The 19820-nt window shown below is 41.4% G+C and overlaps 1 protein-coding gene across 1 annotated transcript in view; it reads right to left on the bottom strand.

Moving 5' to 3' along the window:
* Positions 1-19820, bottom strand: part of PSME1 (proteasome activator subunit 1) — a 29465-nt gene that overhangs the window by 1928 nt on the left and 7717 nt on the right. The window contains exons 2-10 of the mRNA XM_073632743.1: positions 13764-13796; positions 11903-11965; positions 9707-9802; positions 7506-7566; positions 6850-6947; positions 6618-6686; positions 6470-6537; positions 6321-6375; positions 1509-1595 (exon numbers count right to left, since the gene is read on the bottom strand). Of these exons, the coding sequence (XP_073488844.1) occupies positions 1509-1595; positions 6321-6375; positions 6470-6537; positions 6618-6686; positions 6850-6947; positions 7506-7566; positions 9707-9802; positions 11903-11965; positions 13764-13796 (630 nt within the window). The remainder of the gene's footprint in view (positions 1-1508; positions 1596-6320; positions 6376-6469; positions 6538-6617; positions 6687-6849; positions 6948-7505; positions 7567-9706; positions 9803-11902; positions 11966-13763; positions 13797-19820) is intronic.

Raw genomic sequence — 19820 nt, 5'->3', positions numbered from 1 at the left:
TTTGATCCATTGAAGTCTATGGAACCAAAAACACAACCTGCTGATCCCTGGCCCTTTCCATAAAATGCACAGATGTGAACGTGACCCATGGGAAACCATGTTAAATGGACTGTAGTATGTTTCTGCAAAACTGAAAACGCACTAAAACATGCATAGATGTGAACCAGACCTAAATCAAAACTGATTGTTATATGAACACTGATGTATTGTCTTCTTCTCGGCTAATGCCAATTGAAGGCAACCACAATTTGGGAACTTGGGCCTTTACTTCAGTATATGCAATCAGATTTTAGCAACTTAGTATAATAACGCTAATGAAAAGTAAGCTAATATTTGATGAAAGTTTAATGTTCATAAACTGCCGTAAACCCACTTTTCAGTCTCCAACTTGAATCCTGTTCTTTTAATCACAACTGAGAAATTCAGTTGCTACACTATTTGCTCATAATTTATCTCTAACACAGGAAAGTCACAGGACACAGAGTACAAAGGAAGCAGTGTGCACAGTGTTGAATTACCAGACTGACTGGGAGGACATGGTTTCACTAAAAAAAAAAAAAAAAAAAATTGATAGAAAGTATATAGTACAGGCACCAAGGAGTGATTGCATGCACTTTATAAGTAGTTATATTCTTATTTTAGGGTGCCCCTGTCACAAGGATTCTTTGTCATGGAATAACCTAAAACCTAAAATGGACCTCTAGCCCACATTTTTGTCTAGATAGAGCGGGGAAGAATTAGAACATCTGTTAGATTGTTATTGCTCTCCATATCCTCAATGGGGAGATTTCTCATCACTTCCTGTCTCAGAGGCAAGAAAAAATGAAGGCGAATCACCTCCAAATAAGGGCTGGTTCAGCAGGCATTGGACAAATTTTGATATATGCATGTCTGGTTGAAGGAAAAAACTGTCCATGTATCCGTGTATACCCAGCTTTACTTCCCTACCCCTGTCCTGGTAAAAGTTTAGACTTCCCTTTACTGTCTACTCTGATGATGATGGTGTTCAAGGCAGAAAGAGTAAAGATAGCCACAACTAGAACACAAGATTTGGCTGAAGCTCCACTTTAACTGCTGGATGGCACTGTAAAGGAGCAAAATCCAAACGTTTATTCAATGTTTTAGTTAAACAGTATGGACTTGGCTCCAAACAGGCCATATCTTGCTAGAGTGTTCACAACACAAATAAAAACAGCAGCAATAAATGATGTTCACATAAAAGGCATGTTACAAATGTTCTACCATCTATGTAAAACCTTAGCTGGAAACCACCGTGCATTTTTTCCTTAACTCCCGAATGTCTTTTCCATGGTGTCAGTGTGGTCAGCTAGGTCACCCCTTTGAAATCCAATCTACTATTATATCATTGGGATAATAAGTACAGATTAGGACACTAGCTGGTTTTTAGCAGCTGTCACTTCTATGTCCTAAAAGAGCAAGCAGCTATGTATCAGATAGACATGTAGCCTCTCATTGACAGATGAAATCCCCACCCCTTCTCTACTCACATAGGAGTTCCTTATTTCCAGAGATGTGATCCGGAGCTCAGAGTACTGCGATTCATCAAGCTGCTGAACTAGAGCACGGTAATCGCCCTGAAAGGAAAAGTGAGAACAAGTATTACAAAGAGAATAGGACAAAGGGTAAACCTCGGGGGTTATAAAAGCGATATTTTACTAGGGAACAATTTAGATGAGTGAAGACTGTTCTTGTTTAAAGTCAACTTTATAAAGTTTCAGTTGCATCCTTCATGCTTCAAAAAGATTCCTGAATTAAAGTTGTGTTATCAGCCTACTAGTGACTCGAATGTGAAAAACAGTTAAAACTGAATTGCAGACAAATTATATATATATATATATATATATATATACTGTATATACACTGTATATATACAGTATAGTGTGGATGTACTTGGTCAGCAACAATGTTTAGGTAGGTGGTAACATCCATATGAATGGCAAGACACATGGTTTCCCAGCAGAAAGTTGCCCAAAGCATCACACTGCCTCCAGCGGCTTGCTTTCTTCCCATACTGCAACCTGATGCAATCTCTGCCCCGGGTAAGTGACATACACAAACCCAGCCATCTGCATGATATAAAAGAAAATGTGATTCATCAAACCAGACTGCCTTCTTCCATTGCTCCATGGTCCAGTTTTGATGCTCACGTGCCCCTTGTAGGCGCCTTTGGTTGTGAACATAGATCAACATGGCCACCCTGACTGGTCTGTGGCTACACAGCCCCATACACAACAAAATGCGATGCCTATTTTTCTGCTTTCAACACATCAACTTCAGGAATAACATGCTTCGAGAATAACCTGCTGATCACCGACTTTCAGATGACATTGTAATGAGATAATCAATGTTATTCACTTAACCGGTCAGTGGTCTAAAAGCTATGACTGACAGGTGTATGTGTATATATATATATATATATATATATATACTTTATTACCAAGTATTGGGATGCCTGCCTTTACACGCACATGAACTTTAATGGCATCCCAGTCTTTGTCCAATCTTACAAGTGTGCACTTAGATCGTGTCCATCCTTTTATTTTTGCATATACCTTCCATAAATTTGAATATATCCTGTTCACTACCCTGCTGGATCGAGTGATCGTTTCTACCCTAAATGTGGTAAGAAGCGTGTTTGACCATCTGTTCATTCAGTGGTCCACCAGATCTGGTAAGAGTGTATACTTTTGAAGGTGGAGGATTTGTCACTTTGAATACAGAGTATCAGTTGCTGCATTACATCTTTCATTGTAAAGTGTATGGACTTTATCTTATTGCACTGCACCGTCTTTTTTAAATTATTTTATATGGAAAACATGACTGATCATGCCAAAAAACTGTCTTTTATTTAAGGATAGTGATCACATGAAGCCATTTGTTATCACATAGTTTTTTGGATCCTTTTTAAATCATAATGATAACAGAAATCACCCAAATGGCCCTGATAAAAAGTTTACATACCCTGGAATGTTTTGCCTTGGTACAGACACAGAAGGTGGCACACACAGGTTTAAATGGCAATTAAAGGTTAATTTCTCACATTTGTGGCTTTTTAAATCACAATTAGTCTCTGTGTATAAATAGTCAATGAGTTTGTTAGCTCTCACTTGGACGCCCTAAGCAGGCTAGACACTGAGCCATGAGGAGGTAGAAAAAACAGTCAAAACTCAACAGACGTGCATAACAAAGTAATGGAACTTTATAAAGATGGAAATAGATATAAAAAGATACCCAAAGCCTTGAATATGCCAGTAGTACTGTTTAATCCCTTATTAAGAAGTGAAAAATTCGGGGCTCTTTTGATACCAAGCCAAGGTCAGGTAGACCAAGAAAGATTGCAGCCACAACTGGCGGAATGATTGCCCAGGATACAAAGAAAAACCCACAGGTAACCGCAGGAGAAATACAGGCTGCTCTCCAAAAGACGGTGTGGTTGTTTTTAAAGGAGCACAACTTAAAGATACTTGAACAAAAAAGAGCTGCATTGTTGAGTTGCCAGAAGAAAGCCTTTACTGCCCCAATGCCACAAAAAAGACAATGAGGCATGTCAAGGTGTTGTTGGGCATATTGTAACCAGGCTTTTTTGTGGAACTTGTGCAGTAAAGGCTTCTTTCAGGCAACTTGACCATGCAGCTCTTTTTTGTTCAAGTAACATTGTATTGTGCTCCTTAAAACAACCACACCATCTTTTTCCAGAGCAGCGTGTATTTCTCCAGAGGTTACCTGTGGGTTTTTCTTTGTATCCCGAACAATTCCTGTGGCAGTTGTGGCTGAAATCTTGCTTGATCTACCTGACCATCAAGAGATCCCCAAATTTTTGACTTATTAAATGATTGAACAGTACTGACCGGCATATTCAAGGCTTTGGATATCTTTTTATATCCTTTTCCATCTTTGTAAAGTTTCATTACCTTGTTACGCAGGTCTTTTGACTGTTCTTTTCTGCTCCCCATGGCTTAGTATCTAGCCTGCTTAGTGCATCCATGTGAGACCTAACAAACTCATTGACTATTTATACACAGACACTAATTTCGATTTAAAAAGCCACAAATGTGGGAAATGAACCTTTAACCGGTTCCCGACGGGCTCACCTACTTTTACTGTGGCACAATGGCACCACTGCGTGAAACCCCGTATGGGTTTCCCTTTAAGAGCCGCCAGACGTGCACGAGAGCCGGCGCGGGGATTTGTGTGTGTAAACACACAAATCCCTTTTCTGTCAGGGGAGAGAACAGCGATATGTCTCCTCCCCCATCAGTCCTATCCCCATACAGTTAGAACACATTTAGAGAACACACATTTAACCCCTTGATCGCCCCCTAGTGTTAACCCCTTCCATACCAGTGACATTTACACAGTAATCAGTGCATATTTATAGCACTGATCGCTGTATAAATGTCACTGGTCCCAAAAATATGTCAAAAGTGTCCGATCAGTCCATCCCAATGTCGCAGTACCACTAAAAGTCACAGATCACCGCCATTACTAGCAAAAAATAAAAATAAAAATGCCATAAATCTTTCCCATAGTTTGTAGACGCTATAACTTTTGCGCAAACCAATCAATATAAGCTTATTGTGATTTTTTTCAACCAAAATTATGTAGTAGAATATATATTGGCCTAAACTGATGAAGAAATGTGTTTTTTTTTTTTAATTGGGGATATTTATTATAGCAAAAAGTAAAAAATATTGTTTTTTTTTTCAAAATTGTCGCTCTTTTTTTGTTTATAGCTCAAAAAATAAAAACCAGAGGCGATCAAATACCACCAAAAGAAAGCTCTATTTGTGGGAAAAAAAATACTTCATTAAAGTGGATGTAAACCCAATGTTATCCTTTCTAAACTACTGCCATAGGGGTTATCTATAAGGATATACATGCCTCCTGCATGTATCTTTATCCATCAAATGCCTCCCCTCTGTCTGTTATGAGCCCCGAAAAACTGCATATTCTGTGGGTGGGTCTGTTGTCTGGAGCTCGGTGGGTGGAGTCGTGATGTCAGTAGACTCCCCGCCCACCTCTAAACGCCCCTTGACAATATTTATTTTCTCCTGTGTATTTCTTACACTGAACTTCAGCTATGATCTCTAACATCCAGTGAAAAGACAGGAAAGTAACCACATGACTTCAGCATGCCAAATCACGCTGAAGTGTGGAACAGCCAATCCTTGCAGAGCTGCTGAAGAAAGGAGTGGGGGAGGGAATTAAAAAATAATGCATGTCTTAGGCTAGTGCACGAGATGTAAATCACCTGTCACTCACAGCAAGGGGGAGGATTTGACAAAGTTTTTCTCATTTTGTCAAGATTTATCTCACTGAACAATAAAAGAGGATTGCTCAGAGCTGGATTAACTCTTTGTGGCAAGACTGGGCTCAAATGATAGGAAATCTTATACGCTACATTATGACATTAAAAAAAAAAAAAAAACATTTTCAGGTTTACATCCACTTTAAAGATAAAAATACATTTAGCAGGAACATGGCCACAGCAGGAGTGCAGACCCAAGAACTCAGATATATAAATCTCGCCAACAGAGTTCCCGAAATATTGATGAATGGTGGACGTAATTTTTATTTTTTCATATCTACTTATGGTTCAGTTTTTAAGGAAACCTGTACTTCTTTTGACCCAGAATGAGCATACATTGCCATGATTCAAAGTGAAGTTGAAGTGAAGTTAGAACTTGCCAGTGATTAGAAAAGAACTGAAGTCACTAAATCAACATGACAACCAGGAAACCATCATTGTCAGAAGATTACCTTTAATGAGTTAGGAACTGTGGGCATGCAAGGTATACCATAAAAAAAAAAAAATCTAAATACATTGGATGCTGGCCTGGTTCTTGAGATCCAGTTGTCATTTTGACAGCTAGGTCCCACCCTTTACTGCAGGAGCTCAGACAGTGGCTTCTTTTTTTTAGTTATGGTCAGCACACATGGGAAGTCAGCAAAACATTGGCTTTTTGTCACATTTAACTGCACTCACAGGTGCTGTATGCACTTCCACAGCCAAAACCTCTATGTATGAGTGTTAAGGTGCCTAATACCTGCCAGAGTGGACAAAAAGTGTCTATATGCAATTTAGAACTCAAACATCCTGATATGGCCATATCACAGTTTTGTCAGGTAGCACAGTCTTAACATGTATCAAAACCTTGATTTAGCTTTTCTTCATGCAGTGCCATTTGCCTCAGGATCTCAAACAATAGCTAAACTCAAATCTTCAAAAAAAAAAAAGTCTGCGCTAGTCCAGAGTAGACACAGGCTTCAGATTTTAGGAGGCACGCAAGGAGACTTACCACATGGGGACTTTTTGCTGCTTTGGCCACTGCATCACCTCGATCAGAGAGATACCTGAGTGAGAACATTAAAAAATCTTATAAGAGCAGCCTGGAAATATCTGGATGATGCAGAACAGCAGTCATTGCTGCATGGATACAACACTCACTTGGATATCTGGGTTAGGGATGCATCTAACTTGGTCCTAAGACTTGTCATCAGTTCAAACACTTTTTCCTAGGAAAATAAAAAGGCTAGCATAGTTTAAATCAAAATAAAGTGCAGACACCATCCATCAGCAGTGTCACATGGCTCACCTGAACAGCAACTCCAAAGTTATTCCCGTCCTCAATCTGAGGAATCTGAAGTTGCAGCCAAAGGGTAACCTGAGAAGGACAAGAAATACAGAGTATAGAATTGCTGATCTCAGTGCTTTTCCCTTTTGCATTTTTAGCCATCACATTCTCCCGATTACCAAACCCAGCTCCCAGCCATCATTTCACATTTCCCTTGCGCAGTACTTCTAGTACTGTATGCCATTCATCTCACCATATTCAGATTTTCTTTCAGCGCTTGTATTTCCTGTTTGATAGTTTTTTGTAGACTTGTAATCTTCTCATTGCATGCAACGGGGCCACATGGAGGGCCTGAAGAGAGAGGTGTGATCACACATTAATGGAATGTATACATGTTTATATGTCTCAAAGTGTAACCTTTCTTATAATGCGTTTCTTTATTATTTTTGATTAGAAATAATAACTAACCCAATGGCTGAACTGTGCCTTGTGGGTTTGTAAAGAGGATAGTTTAGTTTTGTTTTTAGTATTACTACTTGTTGGCTTACTATTTACTGTACCTGGTTATATACAAACTTAGCGGTACATTTTATAAAAATGACAGGGAGAATTTGATCGGCTGCTGTTATGCAACACGCAAGCTATTTCTTCCATCACTCACTAAGTTTAGTTGTTCCCTATACTGATATTTATTTAGTAATGCAGTGATAAAGGCAAGGATGAGGTACAAAGTGCAGTAACTCCTAGCAAACAAATTTCAGCATGTTGCAGTTAAAGACTGACTGCTGCTATGGGTTAATGTACACATTGCTTTTGCTACATTGAAGTTATTTGACACATTTTGCAGTAAAGGGAGGACATTTACAGGTATGATATGTGAGACATTAACAAAAGGTTTATATTCATCACCTTTGTCCTCTTCATCATCTTTCTTTTTCTCGTCTTTTTCTTTCTCGTCTTTTTCTTTCTTCTAAATAAAAAATAATAGCAGTTAATGAATAAAGTACAATAGTGCTTTGTCTGCCTCTCTAAAATTAACTAAACAATCTAATGCATGTAGCGCCCTCTTAGCGTAGGATGCTAGGCAAATGTAGTTTTTTTTGTTTTTTTATCCAAAGAAAATTTTTATTAAAGTAAACATTTACATACAGACCGAGGCTTCACAAGTAGTCAATTACAGAGCATAGTAAACATAATCACACTGCGTATTGAACATAACCGGATCTCTAGAAAGGTGCAATAAAAGGCTACCCCTCTCATCTGAATCTTTCCCTCCTGGAGCCCTATTATTCATCATAACCCATGTTTCCCATTCTAATGTTGTTGAGATCAGTTTCAACCGGCATTCAGACCTAGTAACCTACCCATAACCAGATCCACCGGGACGAGCCCAGGTACATCAAGCCATGGGCCCCAGAGTTTTTCAAACTTTTGGGTGCATCCCCTATATAACTGCAGCTCAGTGCCGACTTCCTGGCGGGCTCTGCACGTGGCCTGTGCGAACACGCCGAAGCTCATCCTTAATTTCAAGGTAGGTTCCATTAGACCAGATCGTGCTAAATTCCGTGTATCCAGTCACTCCCTGTAGATATCTGGTTTTATTCCATACTTTTTGAATAAGGTTATAAGTCGGGTATATTTTATGTTGTTTACGAAGGCCAGAGCTTCCAGGGCCACTGGAACAGACTCTCCTTTTACTGTATGCAGCATCATGGTCTCAGAGGAGCTGCCTTTGGCGCCCCTCCGCTTCGTACCCCAACACATCACACCTATCAGGTGCTGCAACTGTGCGGCTAGATAGTACAGCCAGGGGTTTGGCAAGGATAGACCCCCTCATCCTTAGGGCGCTGCAGATGTTCAAATTTAATTCTAGGGGCAACTGTAGTTTTTGGCTCCTTCTGCAGTCAAAGGAGCAGTGATTGTTTGTTCTGGTCTGTTCAGGGTTTCCAGGCTGGGTGTTTGATTGTATCTCCCTGCATCTGGAAGAACCTTTTCAATCATAGGGTGAGAGATTCAAATGACCATCCTCAATATTTATCATGGCCTCACCAATCCCTGGAGAGCAGTGTCCAGAAGGTGGTTGGAAGGGTGATAAATAACCCGAGGCACTGGAGAAATTGTTCTCCCTAGGAGGGTTCCAAAGCCTGAGTGGCTGCTGCCCTCAGGCAGCCAATGAACTGGTGTGGTGTCAGAGTTGAGTGGATCTTCTGAGAAGCTGGCTGTAGGACTTCACCAAAAAAGGGACCTGGTCTGGAGAAGGATTGACTCCCTCACTGGACCATGTCCAGAGGAAGCTGGAAGGAGGCAGCTGTCCTGGGGACATGTGAGTAAAGACTCTGAATTGATTCCTGGTGTCTGTGTGCTTTGGGGATATAAGTGCCAGAGGTATCTTGAACTGAGGGAGCTCTTATAGGGCCTCAGAGTACTGGCCATTTCCATGTCCTCAGCAGAATCCTGGAGTGTGAGTCTAGAGGAAAGTGTCCTTTTTACTGTGCAGTGTCCTCAAATTTACATTGTGTACCAATAGTTCTGCAGTGGTGCAAGGGAAACAGATGCCAAACAAATTGTCTTACAGCTGTGATGCCTTAGACTGTTCGTTGTCCTCAATTACCTCCAGAGAAACACTAGGGAGAAGATTGTCCTTTCATTGCTGTTGCTAACCTTTTTTGAAGTATCCCATGCCCTAATCCCTCTCCTGTTTAAAGTTCCTAGCTCTTAGTGTTCATGTCCACCATCAAAGGAGTGAGTGCCTTCTCTGATTTAAACCCCTCTCACATGCACTTTCTCGTCCTAATGAAGTAGCTCTGAGCTCAGAATCTGAGAGCTCACGTCTGTGATGGTGGAAATGAAACCGAATCGCCCCATTGGAGAACATAAAAAAAAAAAAAAAAAATTGATAGATGTTCTATCCCTCCTGAACACTGACACTTTGATTTGGATGGAACAGGGCTTAACATAGTGGTTACAATTCTTGCTAATAACATCTGGTTGTTTAAACATAAGAAACCATAATCCTATGATATAACAGGATGTATTGTGTTAATATTTGGTTATAAAGAGATGGTAGAAATAGTACGCCAGCAGAGAAGAGTTATAGTTAACGACCTTACCTGTTTTTCTTTTTCTTTCTCTTTTTCGGGGTCTGGTATTGGTATATCAAGCTCGGCTCGCAGTGTTGTCAAATCAGAAACATTCAGCTCCGGAGACTAAAGAGATTAAACAGTCATGTCATCTGTCATAAATAAGTTATGAACATCTATCCTGAAGCAGCTTAAAAGAGTTACTAAACCCACAACAGTAAAATCAGTCTATATATGCAGTAAAGCATGCTTGTTATACTCACTGTGGAACCTAAAGGGGTTGTTTGATCCTGTCTTCTCTGATCCTCCCCTTCTTCCACAGTCTCCAATCCATCTCCTGATAGAAAAGAGCCTTTGGAGTCACTGTGCACATGCTCAGTGTGGTGTGCACGGCTAGAGAGTTTTTTCCTTTTCTTGGAAGGGTGCATGTGATCAGCACAGGGCCAATCAGCACTGTCCAGATGGAGGGCCAGGGTCCTGCAACCTCATAGGACAGTCAGAGGAGAATGAAAACTCTTCCTACAAGCTTTAACTAGTGCTCGGACGGACACTGATAGAAGTCACAAGACTTCTATACAGTATATTGCTAAAGAGAAAAGGTATTTAGCAGTTTATATTTACTAAAATGCATTTCCATATTCAGTGTACTGTGGGAGACCAGATATAGTGAATTCAGGGTTCTGGGTTTAGTAAAATTTTAGGTCAGAAGGTACAGCTCCTCTGGGTGATGAGCTTTCTGGAGCAATTGTAGAAATGACTGAGGACTGCAGCATACATGCTGCGCAATGTTGGAGTGACACTAAATAGTGGAAAAGCTATACTTTGTGGATGAAGAATTAATAGTGGAAATTAAAAATGAGCTAATATTGGAATTGTTGCTAATATCTAGCAACCATTTTTTTAAAAATAAAGCAACAGTGCTGAGTGGTTGACATAGTTCAATAACTAAAATTGTGCTTCTTTGCATCCAGGAGTATTAGACCAAGCCTCCCTTGTACACAGTCCTAATGAACAGTAAAGAGATGTTATACAGTATGGTATAAACCAGCTTTGGTCATCCAAGGGTACAAGTGCTTTAGAATGTGCTTCTAGGATGACATCCAATCTTTCATCTTTGCTTAAAGGATAGTTTCACCTTTTGTAGGTAAAAAAATGTGCATTTATTTTTTTTTTAAGGAGCCTGAACAGCATTGCACCCGCAATTAGCAGATCGTGGGTGCAATATTAGGCTTCTGCAGACTCCCGTACAGGGTGCAGATGCATTAACATGTTACATGTTCCAACCTAAAAATAAGTGAAACTGTAACATGTTCCAAAAGTAAAATTATCCTTTAACCGCTTGCTGACCATATACTGTATATATACGGCGGCAAGGCGGCTGTCCTGCGCAGGATCCTGCACTTCCGGGTCTGGGGTGCACATGCGCGCCACCGATGACCTGCTTCCACTGTAATTAGATACAGTGGGAGCTGATCTGCCTATGTAAACAAGGCAGATTTCCGTTATGTCAGTAGGTAAGGCATTGATCCTGTGTTCCTGTAAAGGAGGAACATGGATCAACGCCCTCCTATTTCTAAAAGCACCTTCCCATACAGTGAGAAAACACGTTGTTAGGCACACAGTTAACCCTTAATCGCCCCTGATGTTAACCTCTTCCCAGCCAGTGTCATTAGTACAGTGACCGTGCATATTTTTAGCACTGATCACTGTATTATTGTCACTGGTCCCCAAAAAAAGTGTCAAAAGTGTCAGTTATTGTCCAGTTTGTCTGCCGCAATATCGCAGTCCCACTATAAGTCGTCATTACTAGTAAAAAATAAATAAAACTTCCATAAATATATCCCATAGTTTGTAGACGCTGTAACGTTTGCGCAAACCAATCAATATGCGCCTATTGGGATTTTTTTTTACCAAGAATATTTTTTATTGGATATGTTTTATAGCAGAAAGTAAAAAATTGTTTTTTTTCTAAATTATCTGTCTTTTTTTGTTTATAGCGAAAAAAATAAAAACCGAAGAGGTGATCAAATACCACCAAAAGAAAGCTCTATTTGTGGGAAAAAAAGGACATAAATTTTATTTGGGTGCAGCATCACACCACTGCTCAAATGTCAGTTAAAGTAACGCAGTGCTGTATCGCAAAAAAAATGGCCTGGTCATGAAGGGGGTAAATCTTCCGGAGGTCAAGTGGTTAAATGATACAAGTATTGGGTGCAGCCAACTTACACTGAGAAACTTGTCCAGGTCAGCAATCTTCTGTGGAATTCCTACTGAGATCAGCTCATTCGCCTGGCAATAGCAACATAAAAAACAATTGTATAGGGGAATTGAAAAAGTTATTAATAACCGGAAAGAAAAAAATGAGGGCTTGGGTACATAATTGATTCTACGATTGTACTGCTGTGTCACTGAGCCCTACTATCAAGTCTTGTGAAATAAAAAATCAGCTGACACAGATTAAATGCACCAGCAATTTGCCCACGTTCACATTGGGCCGATTTGGCATGTGATTTGACATGTCAAATCGCATGCCAAATAGGATCCCATTGTCGGCACTGGCACCGTCCGAATCAGTGCAACGCCGACTTTGTAGCGCCGCACTAATTCCCAAGAGTATTTTCTGCACTACTTTTGGCGACTTCGGGGGGCAATTTTAATAGATATCTGTGCATGAACCCGCACAAATGTCTGTCACATCACCCCCAAAGTTGGACTGAAATGCCAGTTTGAAATTGTGTGAGTTCAGCTGAACTCGCAGGATTTCAAACCGGCCCCCAGTGTGAACGTGGGCCATCTCAGAAGCTTCTCAAACTGATGTTAAAATCCCGCTGCATTACTCATTTAGGCTAGGCTCACACCTGTGTGAGTTTATTCCCAGCTGTGGGTCCACACCTGTTCCCGCAGCCGCACAGAAAAACGCAGTAGATGAGCGCAGGTGCCGTTAATGCTAATGGCACCCTGCACACACTGGAAATTGCTCCCACACTGGGAACCACACTTGCAGTTCCCATGTGGGCTACGATTACAGAAATGGTGCAGGGACCTTTTCTCTACATTTCAGGAGGCGCGGCATCCCATTCAAATGAATGGGCAGCCATGCTCGCGTGAAATGTGGCTCACAGAACCGCATCAATGTGAACCTAGCCTAAAGCCTGTTGACACTGGTCCTTAGACAATAGGATAATAAGCATGATTCTGTGCTGAGCATATGTGCATCAACTATAAAGGGACTAAGAGGGTTCAACTGAATATTGTGCATCCATAATTACACCTCGCCATACACTGAAAACAATTCAGCTGGTCCAGCAAGAATGGAAAATTTTCCATTTGCAGCCACTGATCAGTATATTCTGACAGTGGCCAGATACAAAATACAATGTCCCCGCCTGGGGATTCCTCTAACTTCCTCATTTGTGTGGATGGTGTATGGCCAGCTTAGTTCTCCTTTTTCATTTTAGCATATTTTGCACCAGCAAATAAAAGCTGGTCTGGGACTAAATCTTGGAAATGCATATAAATTGCCATTTCTTTGCACAAAAAAAAAAGTTAGTGAAGAACTGGTCCTGTAACTTGGCACTTCTGGAACCGGATGGCAGATATCAGTTAGGACCCCCTGCTTTTATCCTACATCCTCTGCTCCAGATTTAGGCTGGATTCACATCTATGCAGTAACACTTGCTAAGACTGTTTTAAATGCACATGCTGTATTCTAAAAGGAACTCAAACTCACTTATACAACAACAAACCACACGCCTGCACTAAAGTGCATCACAAAGCACAGATATAAATTCATGCATTGGGGGATGCCCTAGCACAAAAAAACATCAACACACCACGCCTATTGTTCTGTCATTGGCTTAGTTAAGAAGTGAAGCCGGGATGAGTATGGCCAACCTGGAAAGTGATTCTTTAGGTCAGCAATAATAGCTTCAATATTTCTACAGAATAATTACACATTCTTTGGGGTGCATACCAGCTCATCTACTCTATAAATAGCAAAGACAGCACTAAGAGCTGCATTTGGGTTTTCTGCAACCATAATAAAATTCACTATTTTTTTTTAATTACATTTAATACATTTTCTCACCTCCTTACAAAACTGATTCTGGAATCCTTGTACCTATAAAATAAAACAAACTGTTAATAGCTTAAGAACCATAGCTTGGCATGTTTTTTTTATCATAGTAGTATTAGCAGGTAATGCAAATATAACAAAATGTACAAACGTTTTTCCTCTGCATGTTTAATGGCAAACTCCACTTAACTAAGCATGATTCATGTTACACCCATATTTGGGGGGGTAACATGGAGCATAGTCAGAGTCTGCAGCCCCCACCCTCAAGAAGCAAACCCCACTTACAGAAGTCGGGGGTTCTTCTCGCTGCTGGCTCCTGTCCAATGTAAAATTGATGTGGCTGCGAGTGACTCTGCCTGAACAGTCACATAGTTCATTCACAGAAATCTGTGAATAGAAAAAACAAGTGCCATCTGCCACCGCAGCAGAGGAACTTGTAGTTCTCAGTGCAGCACAAGTGTAGTGATGTTGCACTTTTTGTCTATTGATAGTTCCTCCTGCCCTTAGAGCGAAGGTCCAAACCTAAGGTCTGGCTGTGCAAAGAGTCTGCAGGGGCCAGAGCATTGAACCGGTGATCCACAGATTGCGGTTGAAATGATTTCCATGCTCCTTTGCAAAAAAATTTTTAATGCACCATAATTTTTTTGCAAATGATGGACTTTAGTTTTACATAGTAGGTGAGGTCTAAAAAAGACACAAGTCCATCAAGTCCAACCTATGTGTGTGATTATATGTCAGTATTATCTTGTATATCCCTTTATGTTGTGGTCGTTCAGGTGCTTATCTAATAGTTTCTTGAAACTATCGATGCTCCCCGCTGAGACCACCGCCTGTGGAAGGGAATTCCACATCCTTGCCGCTCTTACAATAAAGAACCCTCTACGTAGTTTAAGGTTAAACTTCTTTTCTTCTAATTTTAATGAGTGGCCACGAGTCTTGTTAAACTCCCTTCCGCGAAAAAGTTGTATCCTTATTGTGGGGTCACCAGTACGGTATTTGTAAATTGAAATCATATCCCCTCTCAAGCCTCTCTTCTCCAGAGAGAATAAGTTCAGTGCACGCAAACTTTCCTCATAACTAATATCCTCCAGACCCATTATTAACTTTGTTGCCCTTCTTTGTACTCGCTCCATTTCCAGTACATGCTTCCTGAGGACTGGTGCCCAGAACTGGACAGCATACTCCAGGTGGAGCCGGACCAGAGTCTTGTAGAGTGGGAGAATTATCGTTTTATCTCTGGAGTTGATCCCTTTTTAATGCATGCCAACATTCTGTTTGCTTTGTTAGCAGCAGCTTGGCATTGCATGCAATTGCTGAGCCTATGTGCATTATTTTACATTTTTCTACATTGAACCTCATTTGCCATGTAGCTGCCCACCCCATTAATTTGTTCAGATCTTTTTGCAAGGTTTCCACATCCTGCGGAGAAGTTATTGCCATGCTTAGCTTAGTATCGTCTGCAAATACAGAGATTGAACTGTTTATCCCATCCTCCAGGTTGTTTATGAACATATTAAACAGGATTGGTCCCAGCACAGAACCCTGGGGGACCCCACTACCCACCCCTGACCATTCCGAGTACTCCCCATTTATCACCATCCTCTGTACTTGCCCTTGAAGCCAGTTTTCAATCCATGTACTCACCCTATGGTCCATGCCAACGGACCTTAATGTGTACAGTAAACGTTTATGGGGAACTGTGTCAAATGCTTTTGCAAAATCCAGACACACCACGTCTACGGGCCTTCCTTTATCTAGATGGCAACTCACCTCCTCATAGAAGGTTAATAGATTGGTTTGGCAAGAACGATTCTTCATGAATCCATGCTGATTACTGCTAATGATACTGTTCTTATTACTAAAATCTTGTATATAGTCCCTTATCATCCCCTCCAAGAGTTTACATACTATTGATGTTAGGCTAACTGGTCTGTAATTCCCAGGGATGTATTGTGGGCCCTTTTTAAATATTGGTGCTACATTGGCTTTTCTCCAATCAGCTGGTACCATTCCAGTCAGTAGACTGTCAGTAAAAATTAGGAACAATGGTCTGGCAATTACTTGACTGAGTTCTCTATGTACTCTCGGGTGCAAGCCATCTGGTCCCGGTGATTTATTAATGTTAAGTTTTTCAAGTCTAATTTTAATTCTGTCCTCTGTTAACCATGGAGGTGCTTCCTGTGATGTGTCATGAGGATCAACACTGCAGTTTTGGTTACTGAAGCCCCCCGATTCCCTCGTGAAGACTGAGGAGAAGAATAAATTCAATACCTTCGCCATCTACCCATCCTTTGTAACCAGATGTCCTTCCTCATTCTTTATGGGGCCAATATGGTCAGTCCTCCCTTTTTTACTATTTACATACTTAAATAATTTATTTGGAATTTTTTTCGCTCTCCTCCGCTATGTGTCTTTCATGTTCCATCTTAGCCGTCCTTATTGCACCCTTACATTTCTTGTTGCATTCTTTATAAAGTCTGAAAGCTGAGGATGATCCCTCAACCTTGTATTTTGTGAAGGCCTTCTCCTTTGCGTTTGTATGCATTTTTACATTGGAGTTAAGCCATCCAGGACTTTTGTTCGCTCTTTTAAATTTATTACCATTGGCTAATGCCCTTATTTAATATGCTCTTAAAGCAAACCCATCTCTCCTCCGCGTTCTTTGTTCCTAAGATTTTATCCCAATTTATGCCTTCTAGCAAGGTTCGTAGTTTAGGGAAGTTGGCTCTTTTGAAATTCAGTGTCTTTGTATTCCCCTTATGTTTCCTATTTGTGTGATTTATACTGAAGCCAATTGACCTGTGATTGCTGTTACCTAAATTGCCCCGTATATCCACATCCGTGATCAGGTCTGTATTGTTGGTAATCAGTAGATCCAGTAACGCTTTATGTCTAGTTGGTGCGTCTACATCTGACCCATAAAATTGTCCTGCAAGACATTTAGGAACTGGCGAGCCTTAGATGAATGCGTGGTTCCCTCCACCCAGTCTATGTCTGGATAATTAAAATCCCCCATTATGATAACACTTCCCATCCTTGCTTCTAATCCAATTTGTGATAGGAGATCTTTCTCCCCTTCCTCCCCCAGGTTAGGGGGCCTATAGTATACTCCCAGTATTATTTTCCCCATGGCTTCATCCCTTTGGAGCGCTACCCATAAGGATTCCACCTCCTCCCTATCTCCCTTAGTGATGTTATCTCTCACATTCACTTGTACATTATTCTTGATATATAGGCATACCAGTTCCCCTTTTTTACCCTCTCTATCCTTGCGTTAAAGGGTATAACCTTGAATGGTTGCCAGCCAAACATGAGAGCTGTTGAACCAGATCTCTGAAATTCCCACAAAATCCAAATCCTCCTCGTACAACAGAATCTCTAGTTCACCCATCTTGTCCGGCAGGCTCCTGGCATTGGTGAACATGCCACGTAGTTTAGACCGGTCGCATGTTATCCCCTTTTTGGGTGTTCCGAGATTGCAACTAGGACTTGCTACTATACTTACCTTGGGTTTTTGTGCTTTAGTCAATCTATCACTAATGCCCCCAATACTACCCTCTGGAATATGTTCTGCGCTGACTATATCTACCTCTGGACTCCCCCCCCCCCGTCGCCTAGTTTAAAACCCCTCTAACTTTTTGGCCATCTTCATTTCCAGCTGATCTGCACCCTCCTCATTTAGGTGCAGTCTATCCCTTTTATAGTACTGGTTATTGACTGAGAAGTCGGCCCAGTCCTCCAGGAACCCAAACCCCTCCTTACTACACCAGCTCTTCAGCCACTTGTTTACTTCACTAATCTCCCTCTGCCTTTCTGGTGTGCTCGATGTATCGGTAGTATTCCTGAGAATAATACCTTGGAGGTCCTTTTCCTCAATTTAGCTCCCAAGTCCCTAAAATTGTTCTTTAGGACACTCCATCTGTCTCTGACTTTGTCATTGGTGCCAACCCCCCCAGTAATCTGTCCACAAGATCCGTGATGTGCCGAACCCCAAGCGCTCGGTAGACAACATACAGTTCGGCACTTCAGGTCTTTGTTACAGATTGGCCTCTCTGTCCTTCTAAGAATTGAGTCCCCTACCACCAGAATTGAACAAGCTGAAGTTAGAAGCTGATTGGCTACCATGCACAGCTGCACCAGATTCTGAGTTCTCAAGATTTAGTAAATCTACCCCCATGTCATTGACAATGGCTTGTACCTTGAAAGCTTACATTTCTTTTCACTTGTCAGTAACAATTTTTTTTCTTATTTCATGCCCTTTTTCTTACTTGTGCCATCAGTGGTTCCAACCCTTCCTCACACTATAAAAACTGCTTTGTCTTTGTCAGCGACCCCATTGGAGGGAATTTCTCATTACTTAAGGTGAATTCACTGGACCTGATTGGATGGTCCAGGCATCCCTATGGACATGTGTCTATAGGACATCCCTACAGACTTGAGTCCGTTTACAGGGGGCTCTGTCCTTTACCGTTTAGGCGGATTGGCGGGTAGTCGGGTATTACCCGACAGTGGAGTCCGTTAAGTTCCGGCCACCCATAGAGCAGGTCGGACACAGATGTGTTATCTGCTTGCTCTGCTCCGAACAGCAGGGGACCTGTGAGCTGATCCCTTGCTGATCGGAATGGAATCTGCTACATGTCAAAGGGGCCTAAAAAAGGTTCCAATCGTTGGCACCTAATCTGGAACACCTGATTTTAATTTCATGGATTTGAAAAGGTGGTACATGTTCTTATTCCACATGACAAATTTGTATTTTCACTCACTTAGATTATAATAAAGTAAATACAGCATAGATGTCACTTGCTCTAGTAAATTACCTTTACCAGTAGTCAAAGTTGGAATGGAGACTGAATGTTTGCCTGTTCAAATATGGTACAAAATTCAACAATTTCAATGTGATGTACTTACTTTTTCACATGAATGTATATATTTTCCCACCACTCTGCAGAAGCAAGTTTTAAAATGCCGATGACACCTTTGCATTTGACCTGTGTGTACTAAGCTTTAAAGTGGTTCTAAAAGCTGATGTTTTTTTTACCTTCATGCATTGTTTGCATGAAGGTAAAAAAACCTGTAGTGTGTGGGTTTCCCACTTCCAATTTGCAATAGTGTGAACCCAGCCTTAAAGCAGACCTTTACTGTTCTTCCTCCTTTATAGATACCGTAATTACTACTTCAACCCCTCCTGTACCACAATTGGATATATATATATATATATATATATATTATATATATATATATATATATATATATATATATATATATATATATATATATATATTTATTATTACAAATCTCTATTTTTAGAGCCCTTGCACACTGGGGCGGTTTGCAGGCGCTATTGCGCTAATAATAGCGCCTGCAAACCGCCCCGAAAGTGCCGCTGCTGTCATCCCAGTGTGCAAGCCCCGAGGGCTTGCACACTGGAGCGATGCGCTGGCAGGACGGTAAAAAAAGTCCTGCCAGCAGCATCTTCGGAGCGGTGAAGGAGCGGTGTGTATACCGCTCCTTTACCGCTCCTGCCCATTGAAATCAATGGTATGGCACGGCTATACCGCCGGCAATGCGCCTCTGCAGAGGCGCTTTGCGGTGGTATTTAACCCTTTCTCGGCCGCTAGCGGGGGGCAAAACCGCCCCGCTAGCGGCCGCATACCGACGGTAAAACGCCGCTAATAATAGCGGCGTTTTACCGCCGACGCCGCCCCCCGCCCCAGTGTGCAAGGGCTCTAACAGCTGGAGCTTTTGCCTTTTTGTCACATTAAACATCCCACAGTGATTGGGGCAAGTTACCCCCATTGTGCATGGGCTGGGCAAGAACCAGGAAGAGACAGCAATTGCCCCTACACGATGACTAAAGCCCAGTACACATAATCAGATGTTTTTTCACCCCCCGCCAGAACGCTCTGATCAGCACCCTCAGCCATTGGCTGAGAATGCTGCTTGGGAGCCAGTCGGCTGCTGGATTTCCAGCATGCAGGTCCGACAGAAGCCCCTGCAATAGACATGGGCCGAATGTGGGACAGTTTTTATTGAACCAGCCGATGACACCTTTGCATTCGACCTGTGTGT

This window comes from Aquarana catesbeiana, linkage group LG01 (assembly GCF_042186555.1).
Source record: "Aquarana catesbeiana isolate 2022-GZ linkage group LG01, ASM4218655v1, whole genome shotgun sequence".
NCBI lineage: Eukaryota > Metazoa > Chordata > Amphibia > Anura > Ranidae > Aquarana > Aquarana catesbeiana.
The sequence above is the reverse complement of the archived record's forward strand: the minus strand, read 5'-3'. Positions and strand labels throughout refer to the sequence as shown.